Source organism: Tinamus guttatus, unplaced genomic scaffold (assembly GCF_059628265.1).
Source record: "Tinamus guttatus ecotype Peru unplaced genomic scaffold, ASM5962826v1 Tinamus_guttatus_pri_ptg000033l, whole genome shotgun sequence".
Lineage (NCBI taxonomy): Eukaryota > Metazoa > Chordata > Aves > Tinamiformes > Tinamidae > Tinamus > Tinamus guttatus.
The window spans coordinates 635,267-654,887 of record NW_028288567.1 but is presented as its reverse complement, the minus strand read 5'-3'; the positions used below and the strand labels follow the sequence as shown (position 1 = coordinate 654,887).

The 19,621-nt window shown below is 42.7% G+C and overlaps 2 protein-coding genes across 8 annotated transcripts in view; both read right to left on the bottom strand.

The window, feature by feature from the left end:
• Positions 1-1,269: 1,269 nt before the first annotated feature.
• Positions 1,270-6,863, bottom strand: MRPS10 (mitochondrial ribosomal protein S10). 2 transcript variants are annotated; one of them, XM_088531497.1, is made up of 7 exons: positions 6,808-6,863; positions 6,639-6,711; positions 5,794-5,933; positions 5,199-5,307; positions 3,999-4,088; positions 3,635-3,730; positions 1,270-1,422 (listed from the first exon to the last, which is right to left on the bottom strand). In XM_088531497.1, exons 1-6 carry the CDS (start codon positions 6,828-6,830, stop codon positions 3,644-3,646), a joined length of 522 nt encoding a protein of 173 aa, XP_088387623.1. In that variant the 5' UTR covers positions 6,831-6,863; the 3' UTR covers positions 1,270-1,422; positions 3,635-3,643. The 2 variants fall into 2 exon arrangements, with proteins under 2 accessions (XP_088387623.1, XP_010222130.2); XM_010223828.2 differs by lacking the exon at positions 1,270-1,422 and having other exon boundaries at positions 3,533-3,730.
• A 3,606-nt stretch (positions 6,864-10,469) lies between these two features.
• TRERF1 (transcriptional regulating factor 1) overlaps positions 10,470-19,621 on the bottom strand; it is a 98,357-nt gene continuing 89,205 nt past the window's right edge. For all 6 annotated transcript variants that reach the window (XM_088531721.1, XM_088531714.1, XM_088531745.1 and 3 more), the window contains 6 exons: positions 18,795-18,870; positions 14,175-14,263; positions 13,265-13,378; positions 12,341-12,529; positions 11,638-11,846; positions 10,470-10,993 (listed from right to left, as the gene is read on the bottom strand). In XM_088531721.1, coding sequence (XP_088387847.1) covers positions 10,675-10,993; positions 11,638-11,846; positions 12,341-12,529; positions 13,265-13,378; positions 14,175-14,263; positions 18,795-18,870 — 996 coding nt within the window. In that variant the 3' untranslated portion in view covers positions 10,470-10,674. The remainder of the gene's footprint in view (positions 10,994-11,637; positions 11,847-12,340; positions 12,530-13,264; positions 13,379-14,174; positions 14,264-18,794; positions 18,871-19,621) is intronic.

Below are 19,621 nucleotides of genomic sequence, written 5' to 3'. Positions count from 1 at the left end.
AGGCTTATGGTAAATGCTACGAAACAATAAGATCTTTTAAAGTTAACTGCAAATTGGTGAACATCAACCAAGAGAAATGAAGCACAAAATATCACTGGTAATCTGATAAAATGTACATTAAAATGTTAATGTATTAAATAGAGATCTAAACCTCATCTTAAAAAAAAGTCCATAGAAAAATTTGAGTTAAAATAAAATAGTACAGAATGATGAAACAATAAAAACAGCAAGAGTCCTTGCTAAAGGTTATTTTGTTTTCTAAGAGTTAAAAGAAACTCCTTTACTTTACTCTTTCTCTGTTAGTAGCCCCGAAGGATGTTTTTTATATTGCTGGGTCTCTGCAATTTACCAACAGATGTTTCCTGAATTAACTCGCATAATTGTAACGGAGTCTCTCTCACACAGGTAGGTCAGTGGGTGTATTTGGCATATATGATGGCATTAAGCTATACTCTGTTACTTCAGATGTATCTGGAAAAATACCCTGCCAGGTATCATTGTGGCCAAGGGGTAGGAGGAATGAGACTATGCCTCGACCCCTTTTCTTCCACCCTCACCCTCGACAGCAGGTCTCCTTCCCCACCTCCAGCACAAATTAGGGAACACTCAGTGCTCTGAAGGCAGAGGGTGGGGAGTCTGCAGGTATCAGCACATTCATCAAATACCACAAGCTCTTCTAGCTCCATCACAATGTGTGGAAGAACTTCTTTCCAGTGAGGGTGACAGAGCCCTGGAACAGGTTGCCCAGAGAGGCTGTGGAGCCTCCTTCTCTGGAGATCTTCCAAACCCGCCTGGACGCCACCCTGTGCCACGTGCTCTGGGTGTCCCTGCTGGAGCAGGGGGTCGGACTAGATGATCTCTAGAGGTCCCTTCCAACCTCACCCATTCTGGGATTCTGCGAATCAGTTACTTTCTAACATGCGTCGTATTACTATGGGGCGGGAACTCCTGTATGACAGGACTTACATGTGCAGATACGGACTCCTGCCCCTGCCATGAACACCGGGACCACAGAGTTTAAGAGGTAGATCACCTCCTCATTGAGGAAAAAAGCCATTTTCCACCCCTAAAAGTGAGAGCAGGTCTTAAAAAAATGTTTGAAACCCAAGAAGTTGCAGTAAACAGTACTACTCTTCTGGAAAATAAATAAATAAATAAATAAAGGAAACATTTCGGATTCCATGGTGGTACTTTTAACTGCTGTCGAAGCCTTTTAAGTATGCATAAGATTGCTACAACCAAAGTTAAATCCAAACTATAGTACAGTGCTGTGATTCTTGTTATTTTCAAGCTATTTTCTTAGGGACAGTGGGGAACAATCACGATTTTATATTTTTACAGAGCTTTCAAATAGACTGGGGACACCATCCTCTTCATCACTGCGATAGGACTGGAGCGGCTTGGATCACCAGGTGGTAGATGCTGTTAAAGAGACTATTCTTTAAATTATCCTGCATATTTGTTCTGTTTCTTGTTATCTTATAATGACTTGAAATACCTTGACTACAAAACTATTCAAATATCTTTCTTATGTATGCAAATTACTAGTTTATTTTAAGTAAAACAAATTTAGCCAAGAATAGAACTGCTGGGTGATTTTGTCTTCTGCATCTGTTCTCAAATAGCCATATTAATCCTGACATTTTTATTTTGATGGTAGAAACTAAGTTTAGAAACAGCTTTATTCATTTTTTGGCACTGTGACCTATATTTTCAGTTTCTGGAATATGTGATATTGGGTAACTGAGTAATAGGGCTGAAAACCAAGCTGCAAGTTCTTTTGAGCTCAGGGAGCAAATGGTGTTAGTTGACATCATTAATTCCTTTTACTGTGGTTACTATGCTGTATTATTAACGTAAAAGCATTAAAATAAACTTAGTTTTCTTTAAAGTACTACTAAAGTTATTTATAGGTGGAAAAAATACAGAATATGGGGAGTAAGATAGCAAAAAGCTTTTGAATTTTTGAAAAAATAAAAGCATTTTAAAAAGATCCAAGGTACAACAGCTGATAAGATGATGCCTGAATCCTTATGTTGTCTATAGCCAAGATTAGCTTAACAAAAAAAAAAAAAAAAAAGACACTGCTACAAAAGTACTCTTGTTAGCTTCTAAAAAAACATGAAAAAAAACACTGCAGAGTTGAAAGAGATCATCCCTTTGAAGCACCAGCTTTAAGCAGGTCAGTTCACTGTTTCTTCCTTAAATGTTATATAATGCTTGATGTGACTTTAATAAACGCTAGCATGATTGAATACTGGGAATTAGGGAGAGGAGGGGTAGCTTGAAATTACAGAAAGCAAGCACTTTGAAGTGACGACCAGCTAGTGGATCTTCCCAAGAGGGGTTTGATTCAACCTCCCTTTTGAGGCATGCTATGAAGAGGCACAGAAAGCTCCCTTTCTATCTCAAGTGGTCCAATCACTATCTTGAAATACCCCTTTTAAAATAGTTTTGGGCTAGAAAATGCAGCTGCTCTTCAAAACAGTTTGGTTGCTTGTCTTTCAGACATTTCCCACTAAGACAGTCCACCTTGTCCTGCAGTGACACTGGTTTCCTTTCCTCTGTGATTGCTGAGAGGCCCTTGAGGGCTGTTGCTAAGTACAACTCAGCCCAGGCCCGTTTTTGCTGTCCAAGTCGTGCATTCCTTCGAGTCGTGCATTCCTTCCCTAAATTTTTTTAACCCCTGCCAAGGCAACTTGCTTATAACTGACCAGTATTATGGGTCTGGGGCGATTCCTGCACTTGTGTCCTTCCCCCAAGCTAGCAGCAGTAAAAGTGATTCACTCGTTTCAGGAGTGAACCCCATGCTGGCTCTGCTCTCACTATTGCTGCCTTTGATTCACTGTGAACTAAGCTTCACATTAACCAAGCCCTCTCTCACTACTGTACGCATTCTTCCTCTCTGAGCTTAATTAATGTCCAGCTAGAAGGGATTTATAGAACAATCAATCCAGGCAGTTTTAGAAGAAGGCTATGCCTTTCCCTGTAGTATAGTAACACATTTCTTGTTCTGTTTGTCCTCTCCACAATGATATTTTATAGCATCCATTTGCTCCGTCACTGTTCTGAAAGCACATCATTAAAACAGGGATTTAACCGTGTTAAAGTCTCAGCTTTATACTGCAGTCCCTGCATTATTCTGCTGGCAAGCAGTTACTAAGACTGCAAAGGAGGCTACTGCAACTGCAAGAGACTACACAGGTCCAAATTTACCTCAGTGCTCTGAAAGATTCTGTTTGCTGACTTGCTACAAGTTAATGTGTGAGCTCTGTGTATACCTGGGGCACAGTTACTTCAGGGGTGCTATAGCAGACAGTGTCTAACAGACTGGCATCCATAACACTAAACACATTTCATCCACGAGTTGAATTTTGCAAGATATTTCAGAATTCAAACGTGTGTGTGTGAGAAAGCTTTGAACTTTTTACAAGCATATCACAAGTTCTTGATACAGACTGCTGTTGAACATCTGATCTTCTAACTGGTCTATATGTGTTGAAGCTGTGATTAAGAAGTGGTTGAATCATGATTTTATGAGATTACTTTATAAAAAAGAAGTTTATTTAACAGCATACCTCAGTAAATTAGACTGATAGAAGCAAGTAATTTCAGCACTAATGGAGCCAAGTACCTGCTGAGTTCATGACTTGATGTCAGTTTCTTCTACTTGAGGTAGCGTATCCCAAACTGGTTTCTGAATGTGCTCAGGTATTGCCTCTATCCTAGTCTAAAAGTAAAGCAAGAAAAAAAGATGTCAATTATATCAACCATTTAACATCTAACTACTGGCCTTTATTTTTCCTGTTTTGAGGTATTTCTGATTAAAAATGCCACCTAGCGGCACTTTCGAGCAGTAGTCTCTTTATCTAGTATTTGGAAAACGGTCCTGACAACTCCCACACATCATCTCTGACTTTCCAAAGACTCCAAGCCTCGAAGCAAGTACTGACAATTGCTGATCTCCCAGCAGCTGATAATGCAGGATGCAAACCTACCTTTTTTACTTCCATGGCAACCCCTTCGGGTAGGTTTCGTTGAACATACTCCAAATACACAGCGGCGGTGCTGCCTGTTAAGTGTTTTAACTGAAACAGAAACAATGCTTTTTAATGATCCACTACTGTTAACACTTCAAGCAGAACAGGAATAGGAAAGAAGGAAAAAAAAAGGACTTTAACTTCTCTAATTCTTGCTATAGAATCAAACAGCTCACAGGACAGCAACTTCCATAACACCCTACCGAAGCACTCGAGCTGCACACAGCTCTGACACCACAGAATTGTACAGGCTGTCTGTGAACACAGGCGTTGGCTACAATGGAAGTGGTGGATAACAAAAAGCTGCAGATCAAATTAATTACAGGTTGTGCAAGAATTAGCAGCCATTGTATGCTCCCCACATAAGAGCTTATTTGAAGTCCTACAGCTCCAATTGATTTGTGTTCTTGATCTTCTAGTTGTCGTGGATGGCAAAAGTGCTGCAGTTCAGGACTAGTCCAGTCAGGCGCTGCGAGGACTGCAATAATGCCCAGGAGCCTAAGGCAAAGTCCTGCTTTGCTGAACACTGTGCAAATACGTGGGAAGAGACCCAGAGGCCACAACCCGCTCACGGCAAACCAACCACAGCTGTGTCTAAGCCATACACAGGGGTTTTCTGGTTGTCAGCCGTGGAGCCAACGATTTGTACAAAGGTTTGTACGTGGTTCCTTCCTTGTATTTCCTTCACGCACTTTGAAATTTGCCACAAGATGTTGCACATGGCTGAAGTACGTTCAGAAGTGTCAGACAAAGCAAATGGAAGACAGAACTCCCAGTGATTGCTAAAGACAATGATTTAGCTGCACCTTCCTCCTGGGAAAGCTCCTATCCCACTGATACTGAAAGCATAAAATACACAACAATAACTTTAAAGCCTACCCTACTTATTAATCACTCTCTAGCCAGCTTACAAGTAGTGGTCAAAATCAGCCTTTTGGTCTAAAAAAGTCTACACAGACACAAGTCATTCTGACTGTCAGGCTATTTCATGCACCTAGGTCAGCTCTTCTCTACTGTTCTCAGCACTCTTATCCCTAGTCTGGTTAAGTGATAACAAAGAGTTTGTGTTCACTCCTGAACTATTCAACTACTCATATATTAATGCCTTTGAATTATGCATCTACAACATGCATCCCCCTCGCCACACACACATCTTACCTCTAAACAGACATAGTGTGTTCTCATTTCATACTGAACTCTGTGTTTCTTGAAAATGTGCACGGATTTTAGAAGCGTGAATCGTTCTATGTTTTTTGGAGGTCTGTGTCTGAAAAAGGACAAACAGAAAATTTTGTATTTTATAGAAAGGATACAAATATAAGTTATCTGAAAGATTATCTTAAGATGCTGGTTCCTTTTTGACATTGAGAATATAAGCAAGGCAGTATTAGGCACTGGTACAGCTCAGTTTTAACCCGTAGGTGCATGGTTAATACTCTGGTATTAACTAGCATTAGGTCAGATAAACCAGAACACTGACAGCTCTAATTAGAGGTCTGTCAATACCCTTAAGCATGGTTAAAAGGAAGTTTTATTGGGACAGTACTGAGTGTGTAACTGCTGCTGCCTTCTGATCACTGCACTGTCATCTACTAAGTGTTAGATTTCTAACCTAAGAAGAAATGCTGTCGGAAAGCACTTACTGTTTCTAGATGCAAAAAAGAAAGACGTAGTTGTTAACACAGAATTATAACTACAGCAGATGATGTAAAAAGAAGCTGCTACCACACTGTGCCAGAGATCAACTGCTTACACTTTTTCAATAGAGATGCCAAGTTCTTTGGCTGCAAGCACCGCAAAGTACTCGTAGCTGTCCAGCACCGCCGGATCATGGCCTTTCACTAAAAGGGACAATCTCTTGTACAGAGTTTCTGGCTCATCTGAAATAGATACCTGTGTTTTGGAAGGAAAGACCAAAGTTATCACTTGCCTAAGAAAGAAAGCAATTTCCTAAGACATGGCAGGTTTCCCCAGACACACGTATCATCCCTCCTGTTTGTCCAGGGGGAACTTAGGACTTTTAGGGAGAGCTCTGATTTCGGCTGGCCTGGGCTCAGCGCTCCTCTAGCAACCCGGTTAGCTCCCAGAACCTGCAGAGCGACAGGCTCCGCAGGTGCCACGCACACGAGAAAGGGCCCAGGCCGCAGGTCTCGCACTGTGCAGGACTGGCCTTGCTCAGATGTGCTGGACACAGATTTAACAGGGCGCTCCCCAGGCCAAGCGAAAACCGAGGTGCTCAGCTCTGTCCACCACAAACCTTCATGGGCTTTTCCACACACCAAACCCTCAGTGTGGCCAAAAAGCTGGTATTTCACAGGGCATCGGCTACGCAGGCAAGTAACTGTGCAAGAGACAGAGCCCAATGCAAAAGCAGTTGTGCATTCCCAGACTGGCCTTCTCGTGGCAAACCATGAGCTACAGGAATCTTGCTGAAGAAAAGATCTCAGTTATGAATGAGCAAAACTGCTCCTTTCTCTACTGCAAACTAGGACAGGCTTTTTTTAAAAAAGCTGAAATAGAAAAAACCTGTTTTTTCTATACACCCTTTTTATAATTAAGATCATATCAAACATACAAGTGTTCCTATGAAACACTTACCAAAGGATTAGTCTTAGTCTCCTGAATACCAACTTGGGATCCAGCCAGCCGAACTCCCATCAAGTCACTGTTTCTAAACAAGTGTGAAAGTATAAAATCAGCACTAAAGTTGGATTTTTTAGGGGACGTGGGGGGAGAAATGAAAACAAGGAGGATCTTTTATACTTACAGAAGGCAATGCTGTCTTCCCATGACTCTGCTTGCATAACTGACAGGAAAAGCTGACCCCTGTATAAAATAAATCGTTACCCTGATTTTTTTTTTCCTAAATTGGAAACTGGCCAGTTAATACAGGATAACCAAAACTACTTTGATGCACGCCAGCACTGAACACATTCCTAGACATTTGTTGGACAGACTAAAAAGCCTTCTCTATGGAAAACAAGGAAAAGCGCAACCCAGAAGCCTACTTTAATACGGGACATATTACGGGAACAACAGAGCAGTACGAGACGCCCACCCGAGGAGCAGTCACAACACAGATTTATTAGCAGAACAGGTGTCAACAGTCATGACTGGCAACGGCTTGCTGTTGTCAAAGCTACTGAATAAAATATCCTACAAAAAAATAGCGAAGCCAGATCTCGGACTGGCTGAAGAGAGACTCGGGGCTGCAGAAGAAGGGCAAAGCGAAGCCCTTCCACGGCCGCCCCAGGCCGAGCTCTCGAGGGCACGGCACGACGCGGCCAGGCCACCCGGACACGCTGCTTCTCCAGGGACACCTGGTTCAGCTGCCGGCGGACACGCACGCCCGAGCCCAGCTGCAGGCCTGCAGCTCTCCGGCTCGCATTACGCGCCAGCGGGAGCGAAGCCGCCCCCTGAAGCGGCCCTGCCGCTCTCGCCGTTCACCGCGCAAGCCCCGGTAAGCGCTGCGTGACGCACGGCGGGGCTGCGGGGGAAGGGCAGCCTCCTGCCTGCGGCCCTGGCGCTGCGGCCGCCCCTTCCCCGCGCCTCGGCCCGGCCCGGCAGGGAGCTCCGGCCCGCGCAGCCCCAGCCCCGGCCCCGGCCCCGGCCCCGCCGCCCGCGACTCGGACGGGCCGCGCCGCTCACCCGCCGCAGCGCCCGCCACAGCCCCGCCGCGCCCGCCATCTTGCGCCGGCGCCAGCTTCCGGCCCACGCGCGCCCCCGCGAGACCGTCCCGCGAGCGCCGCAGCGCGCAGGCGCCAGGCCCGGGGGCGGAGCCTCGGGGCTGTGCGGGGGCGGGGCCCAGGGTGGCGGGGGGCGGGGCCAGGGCGGCGGGGGCGGGGCCCAGGGGGGCGGGGGGCGGGGCCGCGCGGCGCGGGAAGGCGGAAGCAGCAGGGCGCACACGGCTCGCAAAGGCATCGCTTTTATTTCACCGCTCTCCGCCACCTGCAGTTACAGACTCCTCTTTTTTTTTTTTCTTTTCTTTTTTTTTACACTGAAGCACCTAAAATATTTACAACCTTCTTCTAATAAAATAACAGTTAAATACTGAAAATAAGATTTTTTTCTCATAAAATATGTTTTTTTATATGTACAGGTTTTTATCAAAGAGGACCAAGTTCAAGAGCGAACAGTTTTGTGTCGCCAACCGTTAGCAAGAAAACAACTTTCTGAAGTAAAACTAGGTCCGACTACGTACAAGTAGGTAGCACAGCATCTGCTTGACACCAGCCAATGCAACACTTAACACGAAGGCAATGGTTGAGCCTAAATTATAACCACGTACTGCTTAAGAAATGTGCATTTTCTTCTTTCGGAATAAATTTCTTTGGTTATTTTTTTTTCTATTATCATCTTGGCCATACAGTAAACCAGCACCTGATTAATGTTAGAGATCCAGGCAGATATTATGTATAGTTTGGCACATACAAATACCTGTGCAATCGTTGCCAGAGAAACACGGAGCTGCTCTCGAGTCCAGCTCACAAGTTTCCGCGGCGTTTCGCTCTGTTCTCCACACTGAACTCTTCCTGTTTTCAATTAATACTTCACTCAATATGCAGTTTTCTTCCTACCAACAGGCCAGTCTGATTTTTTTTTTTTTTCAAAATGGAAGTAGTTTGGAAGAGAGCGAGCAACACTCCTGCGTGGTTTCTACCACAGGCCACCAGGAACCAACACGAAACCCTGCACAAAGGCCCCGCTTGGCAAACCACACGAATCCGCAAAATGTTGCGCGCACGGTCTACAAAACAGGCCACCTTGGTGCAGCTAGCTGGGCTCCCGAAAACTCACAGGTGCAAAGACGGGGAACATCATCCCTTCCAGGGCGGGGGAAGGCAATTCCAAAACCAACCAACTAACCAATAAAACCCACCCTAAAACAAGCAAACAAACAAAAAATGGGAAACAACCCCAAACGTAGCAAAACAGATCATACACACAGGAACCTCACTAACCTGAAACTGAGAAGTGATTTCCATTCTCCTCAAGGGTCTGTTCTTAAACATCATTTGACCTGAAGCAGAAACATCAGGTCATTTGGCTTCCCGTATTTGGCTCTAGAAGAGACTCTCTGCCACCAGTGCCACTGGTCCCATAACTCCTAAAAGTGCTGTGGTTTACCCTCATTTTGCATAGTTACGCAAGAAGGACAGGCAGTAGAAAATAAGATCCACCATCTCTCAGATTCCGGTTAAGATGTTAGGAATGCAGGGGAAAAAAAACACCATCCTGTTTAAAAAAAATTGAAAATTGGAAGATCTGAAATCAGTCTTACAAAACACTTTATAAAATTAGCAATGCTCTTCTGCTGCACAAGATTCACAAGAAAATCAGTGCCGTTACCTGTGGCAAAATTTGTACTCTCTTATTTTGTAACTGAAGGTCCATGTAACCTAACTCCAATCTTTTCTGTGATTTAAGACTGCAAGGTCTAGTTCTTTTGAGAGTCAACTTACAGAGAGAACCAGATTCAAACTTATATAAACGGAGTTAGAAACCCAGCACGTAAATCTGAGCCTAAGGGGGAAGAAAGAGTAATTAAACAGTAGCATCATCTCACCTTTGGTGCATGTTTTACTAAATGAACAAGATTTGAATCTAAAATGATGAGAAAAGGAGGACAGAACATGGCACAGTCACATCGCATGCCTAAGAGTATTCGCGACACGTGCTGCTGAAGGCACATATCCCCCCAGTGTCTGTCCCTTGGGCAGGAACATCTCCCTGTATCTGCCTGATGAGAGAAGCTGCTCCTCAATTGCTGGAGAATATGTCCTCCTACTGAGATGGCTATTCAATAGTATGATTTATTGTCACAGCAAAATATATTTCCAGTGCAATCAGATTAACAAGGCAGTGTTCCTCATTCAGTGTTCCCAACAGATGATGGGAGCCACGGCACAGTCATCTTCTTTCTTCATTCCTTGAATCAGGTCATTTTAGAATCAGTGGATCAATGCCCTGCTAAAAACGGAAGCTCTGAAGTGTATGGTACAACCAATACCTTTACCAACTGCCTCACACATACATTAAGGCAAGACAGAACTGAAAAGGTACTGTGATGTTATGGACGATACAATCACTCCTGTAATTACTTGGCATTTAGATTTTTTCCTTCGCCTCCCTTAAAATGACAGCACAAAGAAAAAGAACATAATCACCTCCTTTACAGAGATGACATTTAGTCTCTAAAAGATGCTGGAAGTGATCCAGAGCAGGCCAAAAAACAAAACAATAAAATCCATCAGAAGTGTGTGAATATGATTCTTTTAAGTGAGGTAAAATGAAACTTGGAAGAATTAAAGACTAAAGACCCTACTGTGCAAGGCTGGAGGGAAATGACAGCAGAACCACAAACTTCTCTAAATAGTGGCCTTGGAAGATCTCAGCAAAATAAGCCCAGATAAAAACACTTTATAAGAATATTTGTACCAATTATTTATTTTGCCCCAAAACACAAATTAATAAAAAAGAAAAAAAAAAAGCGGATTTCTTTTCTAGACCTGGATAAAGAATTACCATTTTTCAACAGGTAGTTTACAATCAGTGGGGAATAAACAAGCAGTCCAAGTTTCCTGATTGATGCATTCAGGTTGTGTTTAGTAGCTGTCCATCGAAAGACTCTTATTTACAGCTCGGCATCATCCTGCAGTAGATCTGCATCTTCATCATCTAGTAAGAGGTCAGCATCCACGACTTCGTTCTCTTCCATGACATCACCTAACTCCGGAACAACGTCATCTTCCACATCACCTACATTTTCAATGTGTTTAACCAAACCCATATGATCCAGAGGGATCACACCATGCCCAACGGGCCCAGTAGTTCTTGCAATAGTGGCTGCCATTTCTGCAGCTACAGCAGCTTTTTGAGCCTTCTGCCTTTGCTGTTCTTCTTGTCTGTGAGTCTTCATGTGAGCGTTACGGCTTTTGATTTTGAAAAACACCCTAAAATTTCAAAGAAAAAAAAACAGATAAGAATGTATTGCTTTTGATGAGAGGAGTCAAAAAAGACTCAACATTTTAGTACATTTGTTTCTCTGTCCTGAAACAGAAGCCAGTGAAGTCTGCAATGCCATGATGAGAGTTTTGGGGACAGGCTATCCGATTATCAGGCTACGCATCTTGACAACATAAAAATGTCCTTCTCGACTCTGCTGAAGGGATTCTGCAGCTCCCGCAATTGCTTCAATATTTACACCCATCCTAATTCTCCCTGTACTTAGCTTCACTACAATCTTATTAAATGGAGAGAAAATGAGGGAGCCCCATGTTAGAATGCAGAAGCTCACGCACATTGAAACTGAGCAAGTTGCTCATGGCCACATGCAAGTCTGTTGTGCAACAGGAGCCTGGAGTCTCAGAGCCAGGATCACCAGCAGGTTGTGAAATTGGGAAAATTAAAGAGGTTAAACACTGCAGGGCAAGCACCCAAAATGCCATGCAAACCAACCTCTGAAGGACTGGGTAAGAGAACAGTGCTCTTTTGAGACAATTAGAACAACAAAAACAGTTTGTTGCAACGCTTTGATTTGGAAAATAAATTGGTAAATTTGATGCTGCACTGCAGACAGTCAGACATATTCACTTACCTGCCACACTCCTTACAAGGAAAAATTGTCGTTGGGTCAGTCTCGCCGCTTGTTGTGCTGTGGGCAGGCGAGCTCTTGATGGAGCAGTATCCGCTCTGCGTACCGGATTTCTGCTTAGTGCCTGGAACGGGGCATCGCGTTTTGGTCACCTGGTTCGTACCTCCGTGAATGCGAGCGTGGCCGTTGAGCGCCTGCCGGGAGCTGAACACCTGGCGAGGGGCAGGGTGGAGGGAAGGACAAAATACAAATAAAAAAAAAATAATGCGGCACCGGAACAGGAACTACAGATAGAAATATGCTGAATGCATATTAAAATAATTTTTAAAAATCTGTACACCTCAGATATACACAAGCAATCCACTTAATTAAATGCTGTCCCCAACTAAAGAAGTTTACTCGTAATAACCATAACAAGGTGAGTTATGTTACCCCATTACCTCTTAGTTATACAACAATCACAGCCACTACTATATACTGCTTTTCATCTATATGACACCTTGGGAAACACTTTTATGTAACTACTAGCATATTGCACATATTTTGTGGTGTGGGAATTCAAAGCAAATAAGCAAAGTGATTTTTTCCATCAATATCCAAGAGATACCACTGGCAGGAAAAAAAAAAGTACAAAATCTGGTTTAAAAATATCATTCACTATGCTATAAACTCCCTACTATTATTTAAAGAGAGCAAGCACACGTACAGCGCCACAGTTTGGCATTTCACAGATGAAGGAGGATGAAGAAAGCGTGAGACTCTGAAGGGCAGGCAGATCTATAGGTCCAACAAGAGGGATAGCAGGTGGGTCAGGAGATTTCTGCAGTTCTCTCTCTCCCTTTCTGTCTTCTTCAATTTCCTCATCTTCCTCTAGAACTTCCTCCTCTCCACTTGTCTGAAACAAATACTGCATTTCAGAAAAACTAGAAAAATGGCTAAAGACAATGTATGGAAGCAGCATGTCTAGCAAAGCCTATTTCCAGGTTTCAGCACTTCTTCCCCATCTCCGATGAATTTCTAGTCTGCTGAAATTACCAGCCTTTAAGAGACAAGCTGCAGTCAAGAAGCTTTGCAGCAGCGTTCAAAACACCCTGCACGTGCATTAGAGCTGTAATGCAGGGAGTCTACAGATGCCAAGATGCAGTTCTTCCCCACAAAGTTGTAGCATGGCAATGTACATTATATCGACAGACTAATGAAACGACTTAACAAAAAAAAAAAATACGTCTCTTAAGACTGCTCTGAGTGCTTGTGATAGAGACTTGGCACACAACAAATTTATTACCAGTCTACATAAATGCTATTTGTGCCAGAAAGGCAGAGCAGTCTTTAGATACACAGATACAGGCACAGGAATAATTTGCAGGGGTTCTTCTGCTTTGACAGTTGCAAAAGCCCTAATTGTTAGGCTAGAGTTAGTGCATGCATTTTTAAAACACTTTTAACCCATACAGTCCAGGAAAGCAAAATCTTGGTGCAGCTGGGGTCACAGAACGACCATATACGATGTCATTTTGAATTAGGGAACGAGCTAGGCTGGAAGAGATCTACGTATGTCACCTAGCTGAGCCTCCCGCTCAGAGCAGGAGCACCTTCAGAGGTAAAGCATGACACATTAGTTTCAACTTACCAGGCATTCCTCTCTTTTCTTCTCTAAGCGTGTTCTGTGTTTCCGTCCCAAACGCAAGATTTTCTTCCAAGTATAGTAGTATTCCACACATTGTGCAACTGTCTTAGACTTAACCTTAAGTAATTGCAGAAATAGCCCAACTTTAATTTTCAGTTTTCATTCAACATGGTGTAATTATACCCCAAGATATTGGTTTTAATTCTCAAATATTAAAATAGACAATTTTAATATGACAGTAATAGTCTCATAGAACAACGTTTTAAAAGTATTATTTTTCAGTCAGATTTGTGCTGATTATCTTAGCGTCAGTAATTTCTCTGGGATTCTCCAGACTCCGCTCAGGTGATGACTGAGAATATGCATTTGTGGCTTAATTGTACAGTACAGCCAAGAAATCTTGGTTCCCACAAACTTGAATGTTTTTCAACATGTGAACTGACAAGTAAGGTATCCAATTCTGCCCTGAGATATACACACCTTGGCTTTTCTGCTTTGTGGCAGAACATGAAAATTAAGCCCAAACATGTTCTCTCTCTTATTAATAGGTTTCAGTGAGGTTTGATGCCCGTGATCCAGGCTCCTTTTAGCAAACAGCCAGAGAACATGGAGATGTTAGGAGGCACCATACTTGTTCCACACATACAATGTTGTGACATAGAGGCACTTAGTGAGGTTATTTTATACATAAATCTAAGAGAATAAAAAAATAAATAAAAGAAAAACTGTTTTTAACTGGTACTGCACTTGCAAGCATGTGTGCGCCAAAAGGAATATATCATTCCTTACAGTGCTCTTCTAACCCTCATTGGCTCCATGCCTGCAGTAAGCTGATGTCGCTGGAAGGAAAACGGAAAGGGAACAACAGAGCACAGCAAATGGGGAAAAATGACAGAACAAAAAACATCTTTACCATTTTCTGTACAAATATAAAATCTTTGCTGTAGGTAGACAAAGCCTCTTTGAACAGTCTTCTTTCTTGATGTGTCCATTTGTCAGAGCCTAAAAAAAATAACAGCCCCAACAAAATTCAATGAATTAATTCTTACAGTATAAACCCACCATATTTTTGTATGTCCATTTAGTACCTGGAGCAAGAACTGTGAAATCCTCAAGGCATTAGTGCCTCCTGCTGTGGGAATACAAGCATGGCTCTCCTGACTCAGACCGAGAGCCCAGCTAACCCTACAGTGTCTCTCCAGCAGGAGCCACAGGCAGTTCCCCAGAACACTAAGGTCAGGGCAAGCAAGTACACTGCCCCTCCTCAATTCCTCCTAACCTCTGATCACTTTCAATTCAGTGGACTTCCTGAGCCTGCTACAATTTGTTTATTCAGTAACCATCTCCTTAAAATGCTCCTTAGTTTTCATTTCAACCAGCTAAGGGTCTTACATCCACAACATCCTTTGCTAAGGAGCTTCACAGGATAGGAAACCTGCACAAAAAACCCACCTCCTTTTCTTTGCTGTTTAGCTTCTAATAGCTTTGCTAGATGACCCCTAGTTCTTCAGCTGGAAGGGAAAATAAATACTCGATCTCTATCCATCCTCTCCAGGCCAGCCAGGATTTGTAGCGTGTGTCTTTTGCTCTACATGGGAACTATCATCTCAGAACTCATCACTGCATGTGCAAAGCTTGTGTTGCCTATTTCCGTACATGCCACTTTACATTCGGCTGCGCTGAGTTGCATCATTTTGTTCTCCAGACATGAGGCACTTCTGCAGCTCTTCACATGCATGACTGGAGGTGAGACACTTAAATTCTGCGTGACTGTGGCCACAAGTACACAGAGGTGCTATATAAATACTCCCATTAAGGCAATGTGCTGTAAGTGCAAAGTGCTTTCTAATCATTTGATGGAAGCTCTATATAAAATTTTCAAATATTCCTATTCTATATTTACTTCACCAGGCTACATCCCCATGAAAATGTGATGTCAACATTCAAATTGAAATGAATTTGTGTTTCTCTTCAGAACTGCAGTACTAGCCAAACAAGAGGAACACTGAATTGCTCTGCTGCATCAAACCAGTCTCTTGTTTGTAAGAGCAGGCAGCATTATATACCCTGACAGAAAAATCTGCAAGAAGCCACAGGGCAGATGTCTTTGAAATTACTTACTCTATAAGAAGATTCTACTTCAGTCTGTTTGAGAACATCTGAAACTTTTATCACTACAAGAAATTCCTGATATTCTTGCCAATGTGGCCATTCTCCATATAAGTAACTTGCCACCACACTGAATTCAACTGATTTGAGCTTGGCACTATGTGTGGTATTGAACTCTGTGGGTTACTTATGTCTACAAAGAATATATAGATTTTTCATTAACTGCAAGTGTTTGGCTTTTCTCTGTCAATTCCCAGGCTTACAAGCTTAGAGCAGGTATCTCACCAGTCCATCACATGCTGAAGACTATAAAATTAACTTTTCTGCAGGCTTTTCCAGTATTGGATATAATCATGCATTAGTTATTTCCACTGAGATTTACACAAAAGCTCGCTCTGTATATAGATGGGTGGCTTTGAGCAGTGAGTTTTATCTGTTCTGTTATCTACCAAAGATCTTTTTGCTGACACACTGCCCTGCCATCTTTCCCCTCCCAAACCAGCATCACCCCCTTCTTATAATAATCTGGTATTCATTTGTCTTTACCCTTCCCTTTAGGGCAGCTCACTAGGGGCCTGGGTACTGTACCAAAAATATAAAGTAAAAAAAAAAAAAAAAGCAAAGAAAACATCAAAAAGATGTTTTAAGCAAACCTCTTCAGTTACAGTGGTCATTCTCCCCTGCCCTCACCTCATGCTCCTAAGCTAATTTCACTGTACACCTATGGAGAATTACAGAGGCCTTACAGAGTTTCCCAATAATTGTGGTATTAGTAAAGACCCTTATAAGATTCTGAGGATTAATTGGAAGTAACCTAATTAACAGAAAAAATCCTGTGTAGGAAAAGAAACGGAAGAAAAGCTGTTTTTAACTCTGGTTGCTGGGAAACAGCTTTTGCTCTTGTTAGCTTGAGGGAGATATAGAGAATGTGCAGAGAGGGATCTGCAATGCAGCAAGAAAGAACTGTGGACTTTGGAATACAGATCAAATTTTAAAGCTGATCTTTATGTTTAGGCATTTTGTCCACATTTCATTTCATCTGCCATATTAAAATACAGGTAATGCACTGATTAACTGGTAATAAATGCCTTACATGGCATTTCTTGGCTTTGGGCCCAATCTGGAGGTTTCAAGGGAGCTACACCCAGGGAATTACCCTGGAGAGATGACTCAGATCCATTATACACCTTAATGCTAGGTATGATCCACAAACCATCACAGTAGGTATCAGAAGTTTTGGGACTGCATGAAGCATATTATTTCAGAGAGCCTCTTTCCTGCAATTCTCACTGCAAGGGAATTTCAGACCTGAGAAATGCCACTCTTCAAATGAAAAACAAATCAAGTATCTGTTAGATGGCACCTCCTGCGTTAGCTACCTGCTCTTGCTCTCTCTCTCTTCCTCGACAGATGGCAAGGCATTAGGACACAGAGATGAGGATGTCTGCCAAGCAGCCGAGGCCAGAACGCTCAGCGCTTCCGCCAAACAACAGAAAATCCTTAAGTTTTAAAACTTGTTTCCCTCATGAGCCAACAGGTTTCAAGGATGAGCTGTTCCCTTGTACCCTCGTTTGAGTATAATGTTGAGAATGAACTTGGGTATTTACTGCTTGGACTATCAATTAATTCCGATGAGTCAGCAGCATGCTCTATTTGGGTCTATCCAGCTTTAAATGCAGCTGTGCCTGAGAGCTGCCATTGCTGAATCTCCTACAAAGCAGAAAGCTCAAAGAGTTAACCTGAACAAACACCACTTCAAGTTATATTAAGCTTTCCATGCACCACATTGTGAGAAATGCCCATATGCCTGTAGTGGCTGATTATGAACCACAGACAAGCTATTATTCAAGAGCTGTATGGTGCTAGCGCTTGGCTGTCAATACGAGTTGCAATCACATGTCCTGTGCAAGAGCATTAGCAAGGAATGCTTTGTCTTATTATTTTATGGGACTTAATCTAGACTGATGAGATTTTGTTGTGCAGTGGTAAGCTGACTTAAATTTCCTTTTGTGCTTAAGAAATAGGAATACTCTTATGACCACAGGTCTCAATACTAGTTCAACAGAATTAGCATCATTTCATGAAGAAGATGAAGCTAAGCAGTCTCTTCTGGCTCTTCCTTGAACACTTCCTTTAACTACTGCATTTATTTTTCCCCAGTAAAGGCTATTCTTCCTCTTCTGTCACACAGGCAGAATTTCCCGATCTGCTCTGCTATTTTGATCCCTCACTGAAGATGAGGCTGGCTGGGTATGATCCTGATCTCTATGTCCTCATCCCTGCCTACATCCCCTGCATCATCTCACAATTATGCCTTGGTCCCACCTCGTCAGACAAGAGCTCCAAGGCATCCTGGTCACAGCTTCTGGTTGAAGTCTCTCTTCCTCATCCCATCTCCAGTGCCCAACCTTTGGACTGCAATAGAATTGTTCTCAAAGGCCCTAGACACCTCCCCCAGGCAAGGCTCAAAATGTGAATCTCGCATCTATTCACTCGTTATCAGGTGCCATCAAAGCCATTATCAGCCACGTTTCTGTTCTTGTTGTCAGGCCTTGGGATGAAGGAATTTCTTTACTAAAGAGTCTTTGCTGCTTGGGAAAACTCCTGATACTGTGATCAACTGTCTGACCACCCAAATCAATTCTTGGATTGTTTTCTACCAAGCCTAAAATAGTGATGAAATCTTAAGTCTCTTATGCAAAACCCAAGTCTGTCTGTCTGTAAAATCAGTTATTAGATGCTACAAAGCATTAAGTGGAGAAGGGCATAAGAGAGAGATTTGCTACCTTGCTATGCTTAGGTGACACACTATCTTGTGTGATTCACAGAGTACTTCTAATCCATAAAAAAAGAGGAAGTTCTGGCTGTATTTGGTAAAGTCATGGTTCCAGACCTGCTGCTTCTATTCTAGATCCATGCAAAGAGAGGCTCAGAATTTAGCACCCTGCAACACTGGTGAGAGTTAACAGAACTATCTCCTTAGAAGGATGCTTATGATTATTACATACACTCATCATGCACCATCACATCAGAAAAAGAGGACATGATAGCAGGCATTTATATAACAGAAGCTGAAGACGTATGCGCTAGTGAATTATGATCTATCAACATGAAGAATTTTTAAAGATCATATTGAATTTTGTGTTAAAAAGAAAAAAAAATACTTTCACGGTATTTTTAAATCTGCAGAACCCTAAATATCATCATGGACATAGTGTTTCTATACATCATCAGTCAGGTAAGAAGCTGCCAAGCTTGTAACAAAAAACTTTCAGCCTATCACTCAGCACTGTCCACATCACCTAGCCGAGGCTGCCATCCCTGTAGTCAACAGCAGAGAGTGCAGTGGGATCCCGCGCTCCAGCCTGGGATGCCAGCCCTGCGCTCTACGATCCAACGGACACACGATCCCAAGGAAACCTACCCGCGTAGTGGTAATTCGCCAAAGGATGACACTTCAATCTCACTGGCTTCCTCAACAGCAGCTTCTCAAGGGCAACCTAAACAAACAAGCAGGGAAAAGCAGAATGAGCACATGCAGCGAGCTGCTGCGCACAGTTGCAGCTAGAAAACTGGCTTGCCTTATGATATGAGAGAGCTTACTCCCTCTTTTTCTTTTCTGTTAGATGAAGGCACATCTAATTACTCCAAGGTCCATTTACAGTGCACTTCACACAGGGGCACCCGCCCAGCCCAGCACAAACACGGGTACTCAGTAACTTCCAGTTCCTCACTCCCTCCTACTTGCCACACGAAAAACACACCTACAAAAGACTTGAAACAACTTTTACGTTGCTCTCAGCTACCTACTCCAGGGTGAGGAGGAAACGGTAATAATATGGTAAAACAGAAAAGGGAACATGGGCTTTCTGCATATCCACAGCAAATAAGAACATAGGTTCAAGGTTTAACAGCAACAGGGAAGATTTTAATTAGATTTGAAAGTAAAGTTTTAATCATAAGAATGGTGAAGCACTGGAATAGCTTTCTGGGAAAAGCCACAGTTTTTTAGGTCAATATCTGTCAGGAGTGGCAGCAAGTATAGTTAATCCTCCTTTGGATCTGGGAGACAGATGATTTGTAGATCTTTGAAATTCTGAAGATATAGAGCCCTCTATAGCAAATTTCAAGTCTTGACAGTAAGTCTGTTTTCTCAGTCATCTGTCCCAGGCCCCTTGGACAGAGTTGTCAGAGCCTAAGGACACTGAGACCCAAGTTGAAAACCACTGTATTAGAAAATCTCAGGAGACC

Bases quoted from the DNA above. Each gene is read 5' to 3' on its own strand.
- MRPS10 (XM_088531497.1), bottom strand. From the start codon at position 6,830: ATGGGAAGACAGCATTGCCTTCT. The intron at 5,308-5,793 runs GTAAGCAGTTGA...GTCCTTTTTCAG, and splicing joins GGCATCTCTATTGAAAAAGT to ACACAGACCTCCAAAAAACA. The intron at 4,089-5,198 runs GTAAGATGTGTG...TTTCTGTTTCAG, and splicing joins CACACTATGTCTGTTTAGAG to TTAAAACACTTAACAGGCAG.